Below are 13,373 nucleotides of genomic sequence, written 5' to 3' on the forward strand. Positions count from 1 at the left end.
AAACAAATAAATAAATTTATTTATTAAAAAAAAATAAAGTCAACTACCTGTCCTGGATACTAATTCTTTTTCGGTTGAGTTGCAACTACTTTCTCCTACTTAATGGCTTGTGCTTTCACTTTTTGTATGCCTTATTTTGATTTACAGAGATTCTTCGTTTTAATAAAATCAGATTTATCAATCTTTCCCTTTATGGTTTGTGTTTTTTTGTGTATTATTTGAGAAATCTTTTCTTACTTTGAGCTCATAAAGATATTCTTTATTTTCCTCTCACAATTTTATAATTTTGTTTTTTACATTTAAGTCCTTTATCCACATGCGGTTGTTTTGTGTCGGGTGTGAGTTAGGGATGTAATTTCACTTTTCTATATGTATTTATCAACTGTGCATATTTCATTTATTGAGCACTATACCCTTTACTCACTCATCGGCAATGCTTGCTGTGTCATGAATTGTTTCTATGTATTTGGTCCTCCACAACAAGAGAAGCCACTGCAATGAGAAGCCACCGCAATGAGATGGGTCCATTGGTATGTTTGTCTGTTCCTTTTCTGATACCACGTTGTTTTAATTACTCTAGCTGTGTAATGTTTTCATATCTGGTAAGTCAAGTTCCCCTACCTTGCTCTTTAATAGAAGAACTTTTTTTTTTCTATTCCGTATACAGTTTGGAACCAGTTTATCAGGTTCCATGACAAACTGTTGGGAATTCAATGAAAGTTGAATTGGATTGGGGTGCAATCAGTTTGAGGAGACATTACCACTTGAATCAACTGGAAAAAGACATTTGCCAAAAACTGGACTCTGCCGGGATCCTGAAAAAAAAGTGCCAGGAATAGTCCTAAATATCTTGGAGAGCTTTTGATCATGTCTTCTAATTGTACCTACCTTGCTCCCCACCATCTTTGCCCGAGAGAGAGAGAGAGGGAGAAGGGAGGATCAAAGTATTAACTAAAGGTGATAAAGGATGGTTGTCCAGTGGTTTTATCAGCCACTGCTTTCTCTGGTGTATTTTTCTGGGGACATAATTGGAGAAATGGAATTGAAAGTGGGGATTGGGAAGAAAGCCAGGGTGAGGGGAAGCATTGAGAGGATATGCTGCTGGAAGAGAAGACCTTAACTTTATTGATGGCTGAAACTGCTGCTTCTTATGCCTATTGGACTCGAAAGTTTAAGGGGAGGAATCCTAAATGGGGGCTGAAAAAGACTTCAGAAAGAAGGCGGCATATGTGCTGGCGGCGACAGCGTGGATAAGAATTTCACGGTGAGCGTGTATATGGGAGGTGGGGTGAAGCTGTGGTGGGATTGGAGGAAGATGATGAAGGGCATTCTAGGCAGATGGAACAGAATAGGCAAGAAACAAGAATGGTTTTATAGGAGGCAATAGTAGTTCATTTTGAGTGAGAGCTATACCTGGAAAGATAAGTAGTGGCCCCATTGTGCAAGGCCATGAATACAAAGCTAAGGACTTTGGACTTTATTCTGGGATGACAGTGGAGACTCGAACGGGAGAGTAACTGCATCTGAAGTTTGCTTCAGGAAGATCGTTGCGGCTGCACCCGGGCAGGGAACCCTGTGACTGCGTCCGGGTGCGGCGCGAGGCAAAGCGCGTAGTGCTGCACTCCCACCTGCAGGGGGCGCGCCGTCGGCCCAAAAGTCCTCTCCGCCTCCTTTCCCGCTGCCCGTGTGCTGACTCGACGCACTCAGAACTCGGCTAGCCTGCCTGGACGCGCCCCCGTGCGTCACGTCCGCTCAGGCTCCTGGCTCTTTAGAGTCGAAGGTGGGGCGCGAACGGAACCTCTGCGCCTGCGCCGCGGGGCCACAGTCAGCGGTTGCCACTGAGGGGCTAACGGGGCTTTCGCGTCTCCACTAGCAAGTTTCTGAGTCCGCCACGGTCGTCTTCTCTCGCAGCACGCCCATAGGTTTTGATTTGGCCCAAGAGATACAAGCAAACGGTGTAGAGGGGCTCGATTGCTCCCTGACCTTAGCGGCGCCGAACCCAACACCACTCCCCTTAGGTCTCTTAGCTGCGGAGAGCCGAGTCTCCTCTCTGCAGTTTCCCTCCAGCTGCTTGCTGTCAGTCTGCAGCCAAACGTACATACTAGTGAAAACCTGCCCCGGCCGCTAAGCATGCCCAGCCGGGCTTTAATCCATGTTTCTAAGGCTTGTTTACCTCTGCAGTCAAATCAGAAACTCGGAGTTGAAGGGGACATTGGAGGTCATCAAGTCCCACCTCTTAACCCTCCCCGTCGTCCCGAGTGAGCGAATGTACGGTTTTTACTTGCACACCCCAGAAGATCACCCGTTTCTTAGGACAACTCCGATTACGTAGTCTTCCTGAAAGTTTCCGCCATTCAACTTTCATACCTTCAACAGTATTTATTGAGAACCTACTATGTGCCAAGTGCTGTAGTTCCTGGGGATACAATGATGAGCTAGAGTGAACACGTAAGATTGTTGATCTTGGAGTTTACATTCCAGACGGTGGGGGCGGCGGGGTGGGGGGAGACCAACAACGAAAAATAAAGGCCGTGATTTATGCTTGCGAAGAAAGAAGCCAAGGCTTATGGGAGAAAAGTATAGGTGGAAACTACTTAGCGTGATCACCGAAGGCCTCTTGGAGGCGGTGACGTTTATAACCAGCCAAGTGAACAGGAGCAGAATGAGTTACAGGCTGAGAGAAGAGCAAAGCCCTTGAGGCAGGAAAGAGGATGGTGTTTTCTAGGAATAGACAGAAGGCCAGTGTGACTGGAATGTGGTGAGCCAACGTTGAGAATGGTGAGAAAAAGTTGAGAATGTAAACAGTAGCCAGATACATGTTTTGTGGGTCATGGTAGGAAGTTTGAAAAGTATTCTAAGAGCAGTAGGAAGCCCAGGAATAATTTGGGGCAGAGGCTTGATCTTAATTCAATCGTTTAGAATCACACAAAACCCTATCACATATCATATATTTTTTTTCATATCATTACTTTAGAGATTTGAAAATGGCTGTCATGTTTTCCTCTGACACCCCTTCTCCTGCCCCCAACCCCTCTCTAAGCTATGGTTACTTTGCCTCTTTTTACCCAGAGGATTTATGGATGATTTTCAAAATGTCATTCTGAACACTTTGAAAGTGTGGAGAATTTTTAAATGTAAATCATATGTGTACATCTTTAAAGGAAAGGAACCAAGACTTTTATGAGATTCTCAAAGAGGTCCCGTAGAGATTAAGAACCGCTGCTTAAACATTTCTCATCTATGTGATTTTGGTTATTGTTCTCTGAAATAGCAGGGTACAGTATCAATTTCAACTCAGGCTGGTTCTTTAAACTGTCATGCAAAAACAATAGGATTGCTCCGAGGATTAAATGAGATTATGCTCAAAAAGTGGTAATGGTAAACCATGAGGCGCCAGCCACCCAGTGCCACTGTTAAAAGCAAACACCTGCATCCCTGGGATGGAGGAACAATTTACAGATAATGCTCCTTTAGCATTCCACAAACATTCACTAAGTGCCTATTCTGTGTAGAGCCCCTAACCCTGGTGAAAAAGATCTGCCTTCCAGGAGTTTGTTATCTAGTGGAAAGAGCCTTGTAGAGATACAAAACACGTTAAGCTAAATGCCCGGAGAGAGCACTGAGTAAAGTGTTCCTGGGATCTGGGAGCTGCAGGAGAGGTGTCAATTTCCACTGGAGGTAAGTGATTATTGGAGTTCATATTTGAAACGGGTTTCAAAGATGAACATATTGCATTTAAAAACACACACAAAAACAACATTACACGTACACGTTTTATTCTTGGTGATGTGGAAAGACCGATTGGAGACATTGCGATCACTTCTATTATGCCGTAGGTTTCGTGAGAAAGGCACCTATCTTTTGTCCAGCCTGTTTACTATACGTTGCATGCTCTGGGCAGTCCTTATCTTCACGCTCGGGAACAAAGTACACAGATACACACCCCTTTCCGAAACGAAAGGCCCAGGGACTCCGAGAGAGGGGTGGGATCCTTCTCGGCCCAACCACACAATGGGGGCCGCTCCACCGTAGCTCGCACCCCACCCCGCAGGCCCCACTCGGCCGGGGGTTCGACGGCTCGGGGCCCTATCGCTCCTCCCCCTGCAGCCCTCGGGGGCGCAGCCACAGCCCGGCAGGGCGCCCTCCCTCGCTCGCTCGCGCTTCCCTCCTCCTTGGCTGGGGAGCCGGAAAACCCGGAGCGAACCGGCCCTGCCCGGCGACGCATGCTCAGTAGCAGGCAGGTTCAGTTCGCTAGTAGGAAGCTCTAGCGCTACACCGGCGTCGGCGGCGGCCGCGGCGGCACCTCAGGCAGCCGGATTCCCCAACAACGACCTCGGGCCTTTCCCCTCCCCCGCTACACCCCGCGCCCAGCTCCGCCCCGCCCCGGGTCGCTCGCGTTTCGGGGTCCCTGCCGCAAGGGCGCCGCGGCCGGAGCGTCCGTCCACACGCCCTCCCCCAGCCGCCGGCTCCGCCGCGGGGCCAGGCCGGGCCCGGGAGCGCAGCCCCGGCAGGCGGGCGGGCGGCGACCGCGGCGGAGGGCAACCCGGGGCGGCGCCAGCGGGCCGGGGAGGAGTGGGGGCCCGGCCCCGGGGCGGTGGTGCGGGATGCCGCCGCCGCCGCCTCCGGGCTGCGTTCGCTCTTCGCGGCTGGTGCCCGTGTCGGGTGGGTGGCCGGGCGCGGGCTTCGCCCCCCAGCTCCCTCTCCGGGGCTAGCCCGGCCGCTCGGCGCCCCGAGGGGGCCGGGCCGTCCGGTGGGGCCGCGGCCCTGTTCCGCGCTAAGAGCTCGCCCTCTCGCGGCTCCCTGGCCCGGCCGCCGCCGCCCCTCTCCCAACCCGGAGGCGCCCCGGGGGCACCATGCAGGCGCAGCAGCTGCCGTACGAGTTTTTCAGCGAGGAGAACGCGCCCAAGTGGCGCGGGCTGCTGGTGCCTGCGCTGAAAAAGGTGAGGAGCGCGCGAGACCCCGCTTCGCGGCTGCAGCCCCCTGCGAGGGCGCCGGGCCGGGGCTGGGGAAGGGCTGGGAGGCGGGGCGCGCGCGGAGCCGTCTTTCTTCCCGGTCTCACCGCCTCCCAGAAAGGACGGCGCACACCGAGAGGTTCCCTTACACTCGCTGGCTCTCCGTGTTGACATTCACCCGGTGTGGTGTGTGGGAAGGCCGCAGGGAGCCTGGGAGAGTTTGTCCGAAGAATCCAACCGCTGAGAGCTTACCGCCCTGCCCCTGATTCAGAGACGAGAGTTGGAGGAGCCTCCGTTTTCAGTGGAGGTCAAAGCAGGCCACTTTTCCCCCTTTTCGTTCCTCTCCCGGAGCTGCTGTCAGCCTCCGGTTTTAGGTGTCCAGTCTGCTCGTCTAAGTGGGCTCCAGAATGCTCTGGCCATAATGCTTGCTCTAAGTAATTGCAGAGCTCGCCTGCCAGCAGGAACAGGGCCTGCTTTGCTCGTCCTCTGTAATCACTCTTCATTCCCCTGAATTCCCCGACTCCTCCGATTCACAGGGGCGGGTGCACATGCCACTGTCCTTCCTTCCTTCCTTGCTTGCTTTCCTTCCTTCCCTTTCCTTTCTCTCTTTCTCTCTCTTTTTCTCTCCCTCCCCGCCCCCCCCCCCGTGTCTGTCTGTCTGTCTGTCTGTCTGTCTCTCTCTCAAAATCTTGGTACTGTCATTCGGTTTGTTGATTAGACATTTTAACAGTTCTTTGTTTCTTTGAGTTTGCCATATTGTTATCTAAAGTTATATACCCCGTGATCTGTACTTTTATCCGTTTTAGTATAATTAGGAAATGTTGTTAACATTTTCAGAGCTTCTGAAGCAACGTTGTGATTTAATACACTAAAACATCAGCAACTGATCTCTGAATGAATATTAAAAACTATCAGATTATTTTTTGTTTTCCTTTTACTTCTTATAAATATAGGGATAGCTTTACTCTTTTAATAATGTTTCTAAATCCGCATTTCTTGTTGCTCGAAGAATGTTTCATGTTATCTGATTAAAAAATATTTTTATTCCTCACTGAGAGTTGAGGTTATAGTGTACCTTTTCTTTTAAACATTTATACTTTAAAAAACTGTGTTTTAAGAGGTATCTGATATTTCTCAAAGGCCAGCAACTTTTACTTTCCCTTTTGTGCTGTTCTCCCTCTCCCCCTCTTGGTAGCTCACAATGGAACCTATTTGGTTTGTTAGCAGAATTTGCTCATATATTTCAAATATAAGTCACTGACTTTTTTGCTCAGGTGTCTGACTAGTCACAGATATCTCTGTGATAATTGTTTTCTAAGAAAACCAAATCTTTGCCATATGCCTTACCTGCTTTATTCATTAGAAATCCTGTCAGGCTCTCACTCTGTTTACTTTTGCTTTACCTGCAAGCTTGCCATCTTAGGTTGTAATAGAAGGGGAGGAGGAAGTCTCAGTGATGCTAGAAGCAGGTATCCTGACCAGGGTGGGGATGGGGTGGGGAAGAGACAAAAATTATTGAAAATATATAAAAGAACTAATAAAGCACTATCAGTTTGGGGCTGTTTCGCTTGGAAGCAAGCAGCTCCTATTCCATGGGAGTCACCATGAAACCCTATCAGTTGAGGGTCCTATGAGATAGTGAAAAGAGCACTGAAGGATTTAGCAGACCAGGTCTAACTCTGCCACACTGGTGGCCTGTGCTGAAATCTGTCCGCAGAAGCATTTTTTTTGGCTGGCATAGTGTTGTTTTATTTTTAATGTAATCAGATGCCAGTATTTTCAAATGGGAGATATTACATAAAATCTGAATTTTGAGCTTTTCTTGGAGAATAAGAAGATCTCTCCACATTGGGCCAGCATTCAAGCAAGGCAGTAAGCTGCTGGAGCTGAGTAAATTGCTGCCCTCTTTAGACAAGGCATCTATCTATCTCAGATTTTCCACAGTCCCCACCAGTCCTCTTTGCTTATTTATATAAACCCGCTTTGACTTTAAGCAGAGATACCCTTGCTTGACAGTAGAAGTGATGGGAGAAGGTGGAAGTGTACACAATCTCGCTGATGTGTGAGATTCTCCCAATTCTTATTTAAAATATCCACTAAAGATGATTTTAAGCCACCACAGGTTGAAAATATATTTGGTAGCTCAAAACCTGCATTTTCATCTGCTTGTTAGACATTTCCTGTGGATATCTCCATATCTTCTTTTAGACTTATTGTACTTATTGTACTGTTTGCAGATGCATCAACTTGTGTTATCTAACCTGAGGCTCTTTGAACATGCTGTTTTCTTCACCTGGACGGCCTTTTGCCTGGCCTAACACCACTCATCCTCTGGGCTCTCTAGACCTCAGATCTTTTCTCAGATCCTCAGGCCTGAGTTGGATAGTCTTTCTTTCAGTCTAAATATTCTTTTAGCACCCTAGCCTAGCACTTAACAATTAATTTTAAGTTCCTATTTTTTTCCTGTTTAAGTTCCCCACCCCAACTAGATTGGATGGTCTTTGGGAACAGGGATGATATTTTACCCTCGTTTTATCCTCCATGTATACAGTGCCTGACACCTGGTTGGCGCTTAAATTTGAATGAATGGGTAGGGAAAACCCAAACAAAACGATCAGCTCCCTCCCTTTCACCTATTAAAAAAAAATTCATCTTGATTTATTAGCTGTATTACTTTATTTGACTGGTTCAAAACTTTGGAGTCATTTCTGATGACTTATTACTGCCCACACCCAGTCAGAGCCTGTAGCTTCATTCCCCTTGACATGTTCTTTTAATCTATTCCCCCCTACTCCCACTGCTCTTGAGTCCCCTTTCCCAGACTACTGCTGTAGCCTCTTTACTGAGTTCACTGCCCCTCACCTCTCCTTTATCTATTTTTCAAATTTCAGAAGTTATAGGACACTTCTGAATGTGTCACACTCTTGTTCAGAACCGTTGATGTCTTTTGAGGGCATGGAATGAAGTGTATATTCTTTGGAATAGACTTGATGGTGATCTGTGGTCTGGTTTCATCCTGCTTTTCTGGATGGATTGCTTACCATAGTCTTTCCTATACTTTATGCTTCAGCCAGACTGGACTACTACTATTCCTGAAAATCCCCAGAAGGTCTCAATATATCTGTTAGTCTAGGTCCTACCTTATCTATTGCATAAGCATATTGTGCCTACTGCAGACCAAGTATTGCTCTCAGCACTAAGGATTAAAAGGTAATTGACATCACCCAGAAATTACTAAGTTCGAACATGATGGGAAGTGGCAGAAGATGAGTTTGGAGAGGAAACTGATTTATGGAGAATTTTTTGTATGTTAAGCTAAGGAGTATGAATTTTATCTTGAGGGGATGGATGGCATTGAGGAATTTTAAATAGGGGAGTAACATAAAATTTCAATTTTAGAAAATCCACTTTGGCCATAGAATAGAAAATGGATTGGAGAATAATGAGACCCAGGGTAAGGAGAAAAGTTAGAAGAAGGCTAGGGTTAATAGTCCAGCCAAGAGATGATATGCATTTGAATTAGGATGGAAGTGTGGAGATGGATTTTATTTGAGAGATGTTTAAAAGGCAGAATTGACAGGATCTAGTAACTCACTGAGTGATGGAGGGAAATGGTAAGAGTAGGAGGATTCTTAAGTTTCTGGTTTGAGTGCCTTTAGTCAGGATAGAGAATGTAGGAGGAGAACCTGCTGGGGTGGAAAGAGTGGCATTATAAGATGAGTTTTGAACTTGTTGATTTAAAAGTCATTTTGGGTTATCCAGGTGGACTTGTCAAACTGGCAACTGGTTATTGGTATCTGGTGAAACAGATTTGGGACTTCCAGGTGTGTAAGTAGAGCCATGAGAATAGACGAAGCTTATATCCTATGAAAGACTTACACATGAATGTTCATGGCAGTCCTGTTCAGCAAAAAATTGGAAACAACCCAAATGTCCATCAGCAGGTGAATTAATAAACAAATTGTGATATAGCCATACATTGGAATACTTCTCAGCAGTAAAAAGGAATGAACTGTTGATATACAAGGCAGCGTTGCTGAATCTCAAAATAATTAAGCTGAATGAAAGAAGCCAAAGAAACCACCCCCTGCCCCCTCAAAAAAACACCACAGTATATATACTATAAATTTCTAGAAAATGCATCCACAGTGACAAAAAGCAAGTCAGTAGTTATTTTGGGGGGAGGCTTTTATGTTCATTTGTCTTGATTGTACCAGTAGTTTCAGGAGAGTATACATATATTAAAATTTAATGGATTATACAGCTCAGATATGTGCAATTTATAGTATGTTAATTGTACCTCAAAGAAGGTGTTAAAAAAAAGTAGATGAGACCACCCACTGAAAATGATTAGAGATAAGAATGAAATAAAGCTGGCATCAGAACTGGGGAAATAGAATGGACAGTAGGGTGTAGGGGAAGAGCAGAGGGAAAGGCGTGAGTAAAGGAGATTAAGAAGGAAAGAGTCAGGTAGAGAGAATGGGACCCTAGTGTCTGAGAAGCTGAGAATGGAAGGAGTTTCAAGAAAAGTGTCATTAACTGTGTCAGGCTATAGAAAAGTCAAATAAGGGGCCTGAAAAATGTTAGATTTGACAGCTTAGGGGTCACTTATGTCCAAGCAGTTTCGGTGTGAGAATAGAAGATGGAAGAGCATGGAAAAAGAATAGCAAGAACAGATGAGTTTTTTCAGATTTTTTTTTTCCCCTAGAAGCTTGGAAATGAAGGGAAAAGAGATACTTCTGTGACAAGAAGGGGATTCAAGTTGGGGAAGACACTTGTTTTTTATTTGAAGGTGATGGAAACTTGTTTATGTTAGGAGGCTTTGGGGAAGGAGCTGATAGAGAATGCTAGTGAAGATACTGAACAAGATGAGCTCAGGAACACAGCAATGGGATTTGCCTTGAATTATTTGCCAGGTACTATTTTAAGTGCCTTGCATGTGTTCTCTAATTCTCACAGTATACTATTATTGTTTCTATTTTTTTAAAAATTAGTTTATTTATTTATTTATTTTTTTGGCTGTGTTGGGTCTTCGTTTCTGTGCGAGGGCTTTCTCTGGTTGCAGCGAGCAGGGGCCACTCTTCATCGCGGTGCGCGGGCCTCTCACTGTCGCGGCCTCTCTTGTTGCGGAGCACAGGCTCCAGACGCATAGGCTCAGTAGTTGTGGCTCACGGGCCCAGCTGCTCCACTGCATGTGGGATCTTCCCAGACCAGGGCTCAAACCCGTGTCCCCTGCATTAGCAGGCAGATTCTCAACCACTGCGCCACCAGGGAAGCCCGTTTCTATTTTATGAGAGAAAACTGAGGTTTGGAAAGGATAACTTGGTTACAGAGTCTGCATTTTTAAGCAGTATTGATGATGATCCGCTGCCTCTGGCAGGAGTGATGACATCCTTTCTTCTGAGGTGGGAGGAGGTGAGATAAGATGGGTTTGTAGATTGGGGAGCAGGTAGTTCATGCTCAGTAGCCACTATGTTCATGATGGAATAAAAGGCAAGATACTTTACATAGAATGAGGAAAGAGAAATGAGTAAGGAGTTTAGAAGCATAATCCAGTTTTGGAATTGCTGCTGTGGAGTCTGGAGAAGGAGCCAACCAGTGAATTAGAAAGGAATTGCTCAGCAGTGCTGAGTGTGGAAGTTACAAATTTGGAGTAGCGTTCATTGGTCTAGTGGTTGTGAGATTTTCCTCGGGCAGCACTCATCAGTTTAGGTAAATGGGTAGAGAAGGATAGTTGGTTGCAGGTGGCTGCAGTAGAGACGAAGAGACTAGAGATATTTCAGATGATTGGAAGTTAAGCTATAAGAGAGATAATGGAGGTGTAAATGAGAGCTCCACGGATTAGAAATCTCAATGAGTTAGAAGAGGAGGGTAATGGGAGCAGGTAAGGAATTATTTTACAATTTACACCTGGATTTTATAATTTACATTTTACTGTTTGCTTTATCACATGCTTATCCATCTCTCTGTCCATCCACCAATCAATCTTATGTTTTGATGGATTTCAAAGTAAGTTGTGGACATCGGTACACTTTACCCCTAAACACTTCAGCATGTATGTCATTAACTTAGAGTTCAGTATTTGTTTGCAGTTCCTTTTTTTAAGGTAAAATTTACATATAATGGAATACACAAATGTTAATTGTACCATTTAATGAATTTTGGCAAATGAATACAACCTAAGCCTCTACCAAGATATCAAACATTACCATCACTCCTGAAATTTCCCTCATGTGCCTTCTCAGTCAGTTCCTGCCCCCAACCTCCAGAAGCAACTGCTCTTCTGATCTTCTGTCATCCTACCATAGGTTAATCTTATCTGTTCTAGGATATCATATAAATAGAATCGTACAGTATATATTTTTGGAAAGGCTTTTGAGGTTGTGTTTATGAAGAATTCAGTCCTTTTTTCTATCATGTGAACATGTCAAAAGTTTATCAAATGGATGTATACCAGGGACGTTTCCAGTTTGGGGCCATTATGAATAAAGCTGCCATGAGTGTTCTTATACAGGTTGTGTTGTAGAAATGTTTTCATTTCTCTAGGGTGAATATCAGGAGAAATGGCTCATAGAGTAAGTGTCCGCTAGTTTTATAAGAAACTCCCAGACCTTTTCTCAAAGTGGTTGTACCATTTTATGTTCCCACCAACAGTGTATGAGAATTCCAGTTGCTCTACATCCTTGCTGGTATTCAGTGTTATTAGTCTTTAATTTTAGTCGTGGTGGGTGTGTAGTGGTATCTCATTGTGGTTTTAATTTGCTATATCCTGATGACTGATGATATTGAGCACTCTTTCATGTTCTTGTAGGTTATTTGTATATCTTTTGGGCAGTGTCTGTGTAAATCTGCTGCCCATTTAAAAAATTGAGCTGTTTTTCTTTACAGTATTGAGTTGTGGGAGTTCTTTATATATCCTGGTTAACTGTCCTTTATCAGATATATGTTTCATGAATATTTTCTTCTAGCCCGTGGCTTGTCTATTCATTTTCCTAATGGTGCTTTTTGATGAACCCAAGTTTTTAATATTGATGGAGTCAAATTTATCAGGTTTTTTTTCTTTTAAGGTTATTGCGCCCTGTCCCAGAACCCCTTGCCTGCCACCAAGTCATGAAGACATGGTCCTAATGCTATTTTCTAAAAGCTTTATAGTTTTAGCTTTTACATAATCTGTGGTCCATTTCAAATTAATTGTGTATGATATGAGGTAAGAATTGAGATTCATTTTTTTATGCTTGTATCTAGTTATTTCAGAACTATTTTTCAAAGAGACTTTCCTTTCCCTGTTGGATTCTGTTGTTGTTTTTGTGAAAATTAAATGAATATATATAATATATATTAATGTAAATGTATATTTAAATATGTAATATATTTAAAATAAATATATATATATTTTTAGACTCTCCATTCTATTCCATTGGTGTTTTGTTTATCTTTACCCCAATATCACACCATTGATTACTGTAGATTTATAGTAAGTCTTAAAGTTAGGTAGTGTAAGTCCTCCTTCTTTTAAAATATTATTTTATTGTTTCTAGGTTTTGCATTTCAATATAAATTTTGAACCATTCTGTCAATTTCTACCAAAAAATCTTGGTGAGATTTTAATTGTAATTGCATTGAATCTGTAGATAACTAGGGAGAATTGACATCTTAACAATAGCAAATCTTTGGATTCATGAATGTAGTATAGGTCTCCATTTATTTAGACTTCTAAATTTCTCTGAGAAACACTTTAAGTGTAGAAGTCTTACGTGTCTTTGGTTATGTTTAATCTGAAATATTTTGTTTTTTGATGCTATTGTAAATTGTTTTAAAATTTTATTTTCCAGTTGTTTGCTACAAGTATATAAACAATAGGTGAAAATTTGGAGAGCAATAAAGAGAAGTTGCAGGGTGACAGATGTGCCCAGGCCTAGAGAGAATTTAGTCCAAATGGGAGATGAAGGAGGGAGACTTCTAAAGGGAAAGAGAGAGGGAATTTCAGAAATTTTATATTGTTATCAATTGGAAGTCCTTAAATATGCATCGAGTCCTTCAGTATGCCGAAAATGCATGAAAAAGAAAGGCATTATGAAACTCAAAAAAGTTGTTTAATGAAGATGTTCTATCTGAATAAAAAACAAAAGCATGTAGCTGACTTTTGTATATTGATCTTGTATCCTTTGACCTTGCTCGTAGTTGTTTTATAGACTTTATAGAATTTTCTACATAATTATGTCATCTGCAAATAGAGTCTGGTATTTATTTCTTTATTTCTTTTCCTTATTTTACTGACTAGGAGGACTTCCATTACAGTGTTGAATCAAAGTAGTGAGAGCGCTCATCCTGCCTTGTTCTCATTCTTAAGGGAAAAGCATGTCTTACTTCACCATTAAGGATGATGTTAGTTTTCATTGATGCTGTTTATCAGATTGAGGA

The 13,373-nt window shown here is 43.6% G+C and overlaps 1 protein-coding gene across 2 annotated transcripts in view; it reads left to right on the forward strand.

Annotated features, from left to right (window-relative positions):
* The first annotated feature begins 2,141 nt into the window (after nt 1-2,141).
* The window catches only part of SOS1 (SOS Ras/Rac guanine nucleotide exchange factor 1), a 148,325-nt gene continuing 137,093 nt past the window's right edge, over nt 2,142-13,373 (forward strand). Inside the window, exon 1 of one of the 2 annotated variants that reach the window (XM_082427659.1) lies at nt 2,142-4,940. In XM_082427659.1, coding sequence (XP_082283785.1) covers nt 4,854-4,940 — 87 coding nt within the window. In that variant the 5' untranslated portion in view covers nt 2,142-4,853. The remainder of the gene's footprint in view (nt 4,941-13,373) is intronic. The other variant, XM_082427660.1, reaches the window with a different exon arrangement.

Source organism: Balaenoptera physalus (assembly GCF_965194825.1).
Source record: "Balaenoptera physalus genome assembly, chromosome: 15".
Classification (NCBI taxonomy): domain Eukaryota; kingdom Metazoa; phylum Chordata; class Mammalia; order Artiodactyla; family Balaenopteridae; genus Balaenoptera; species Balaenoptera physalus.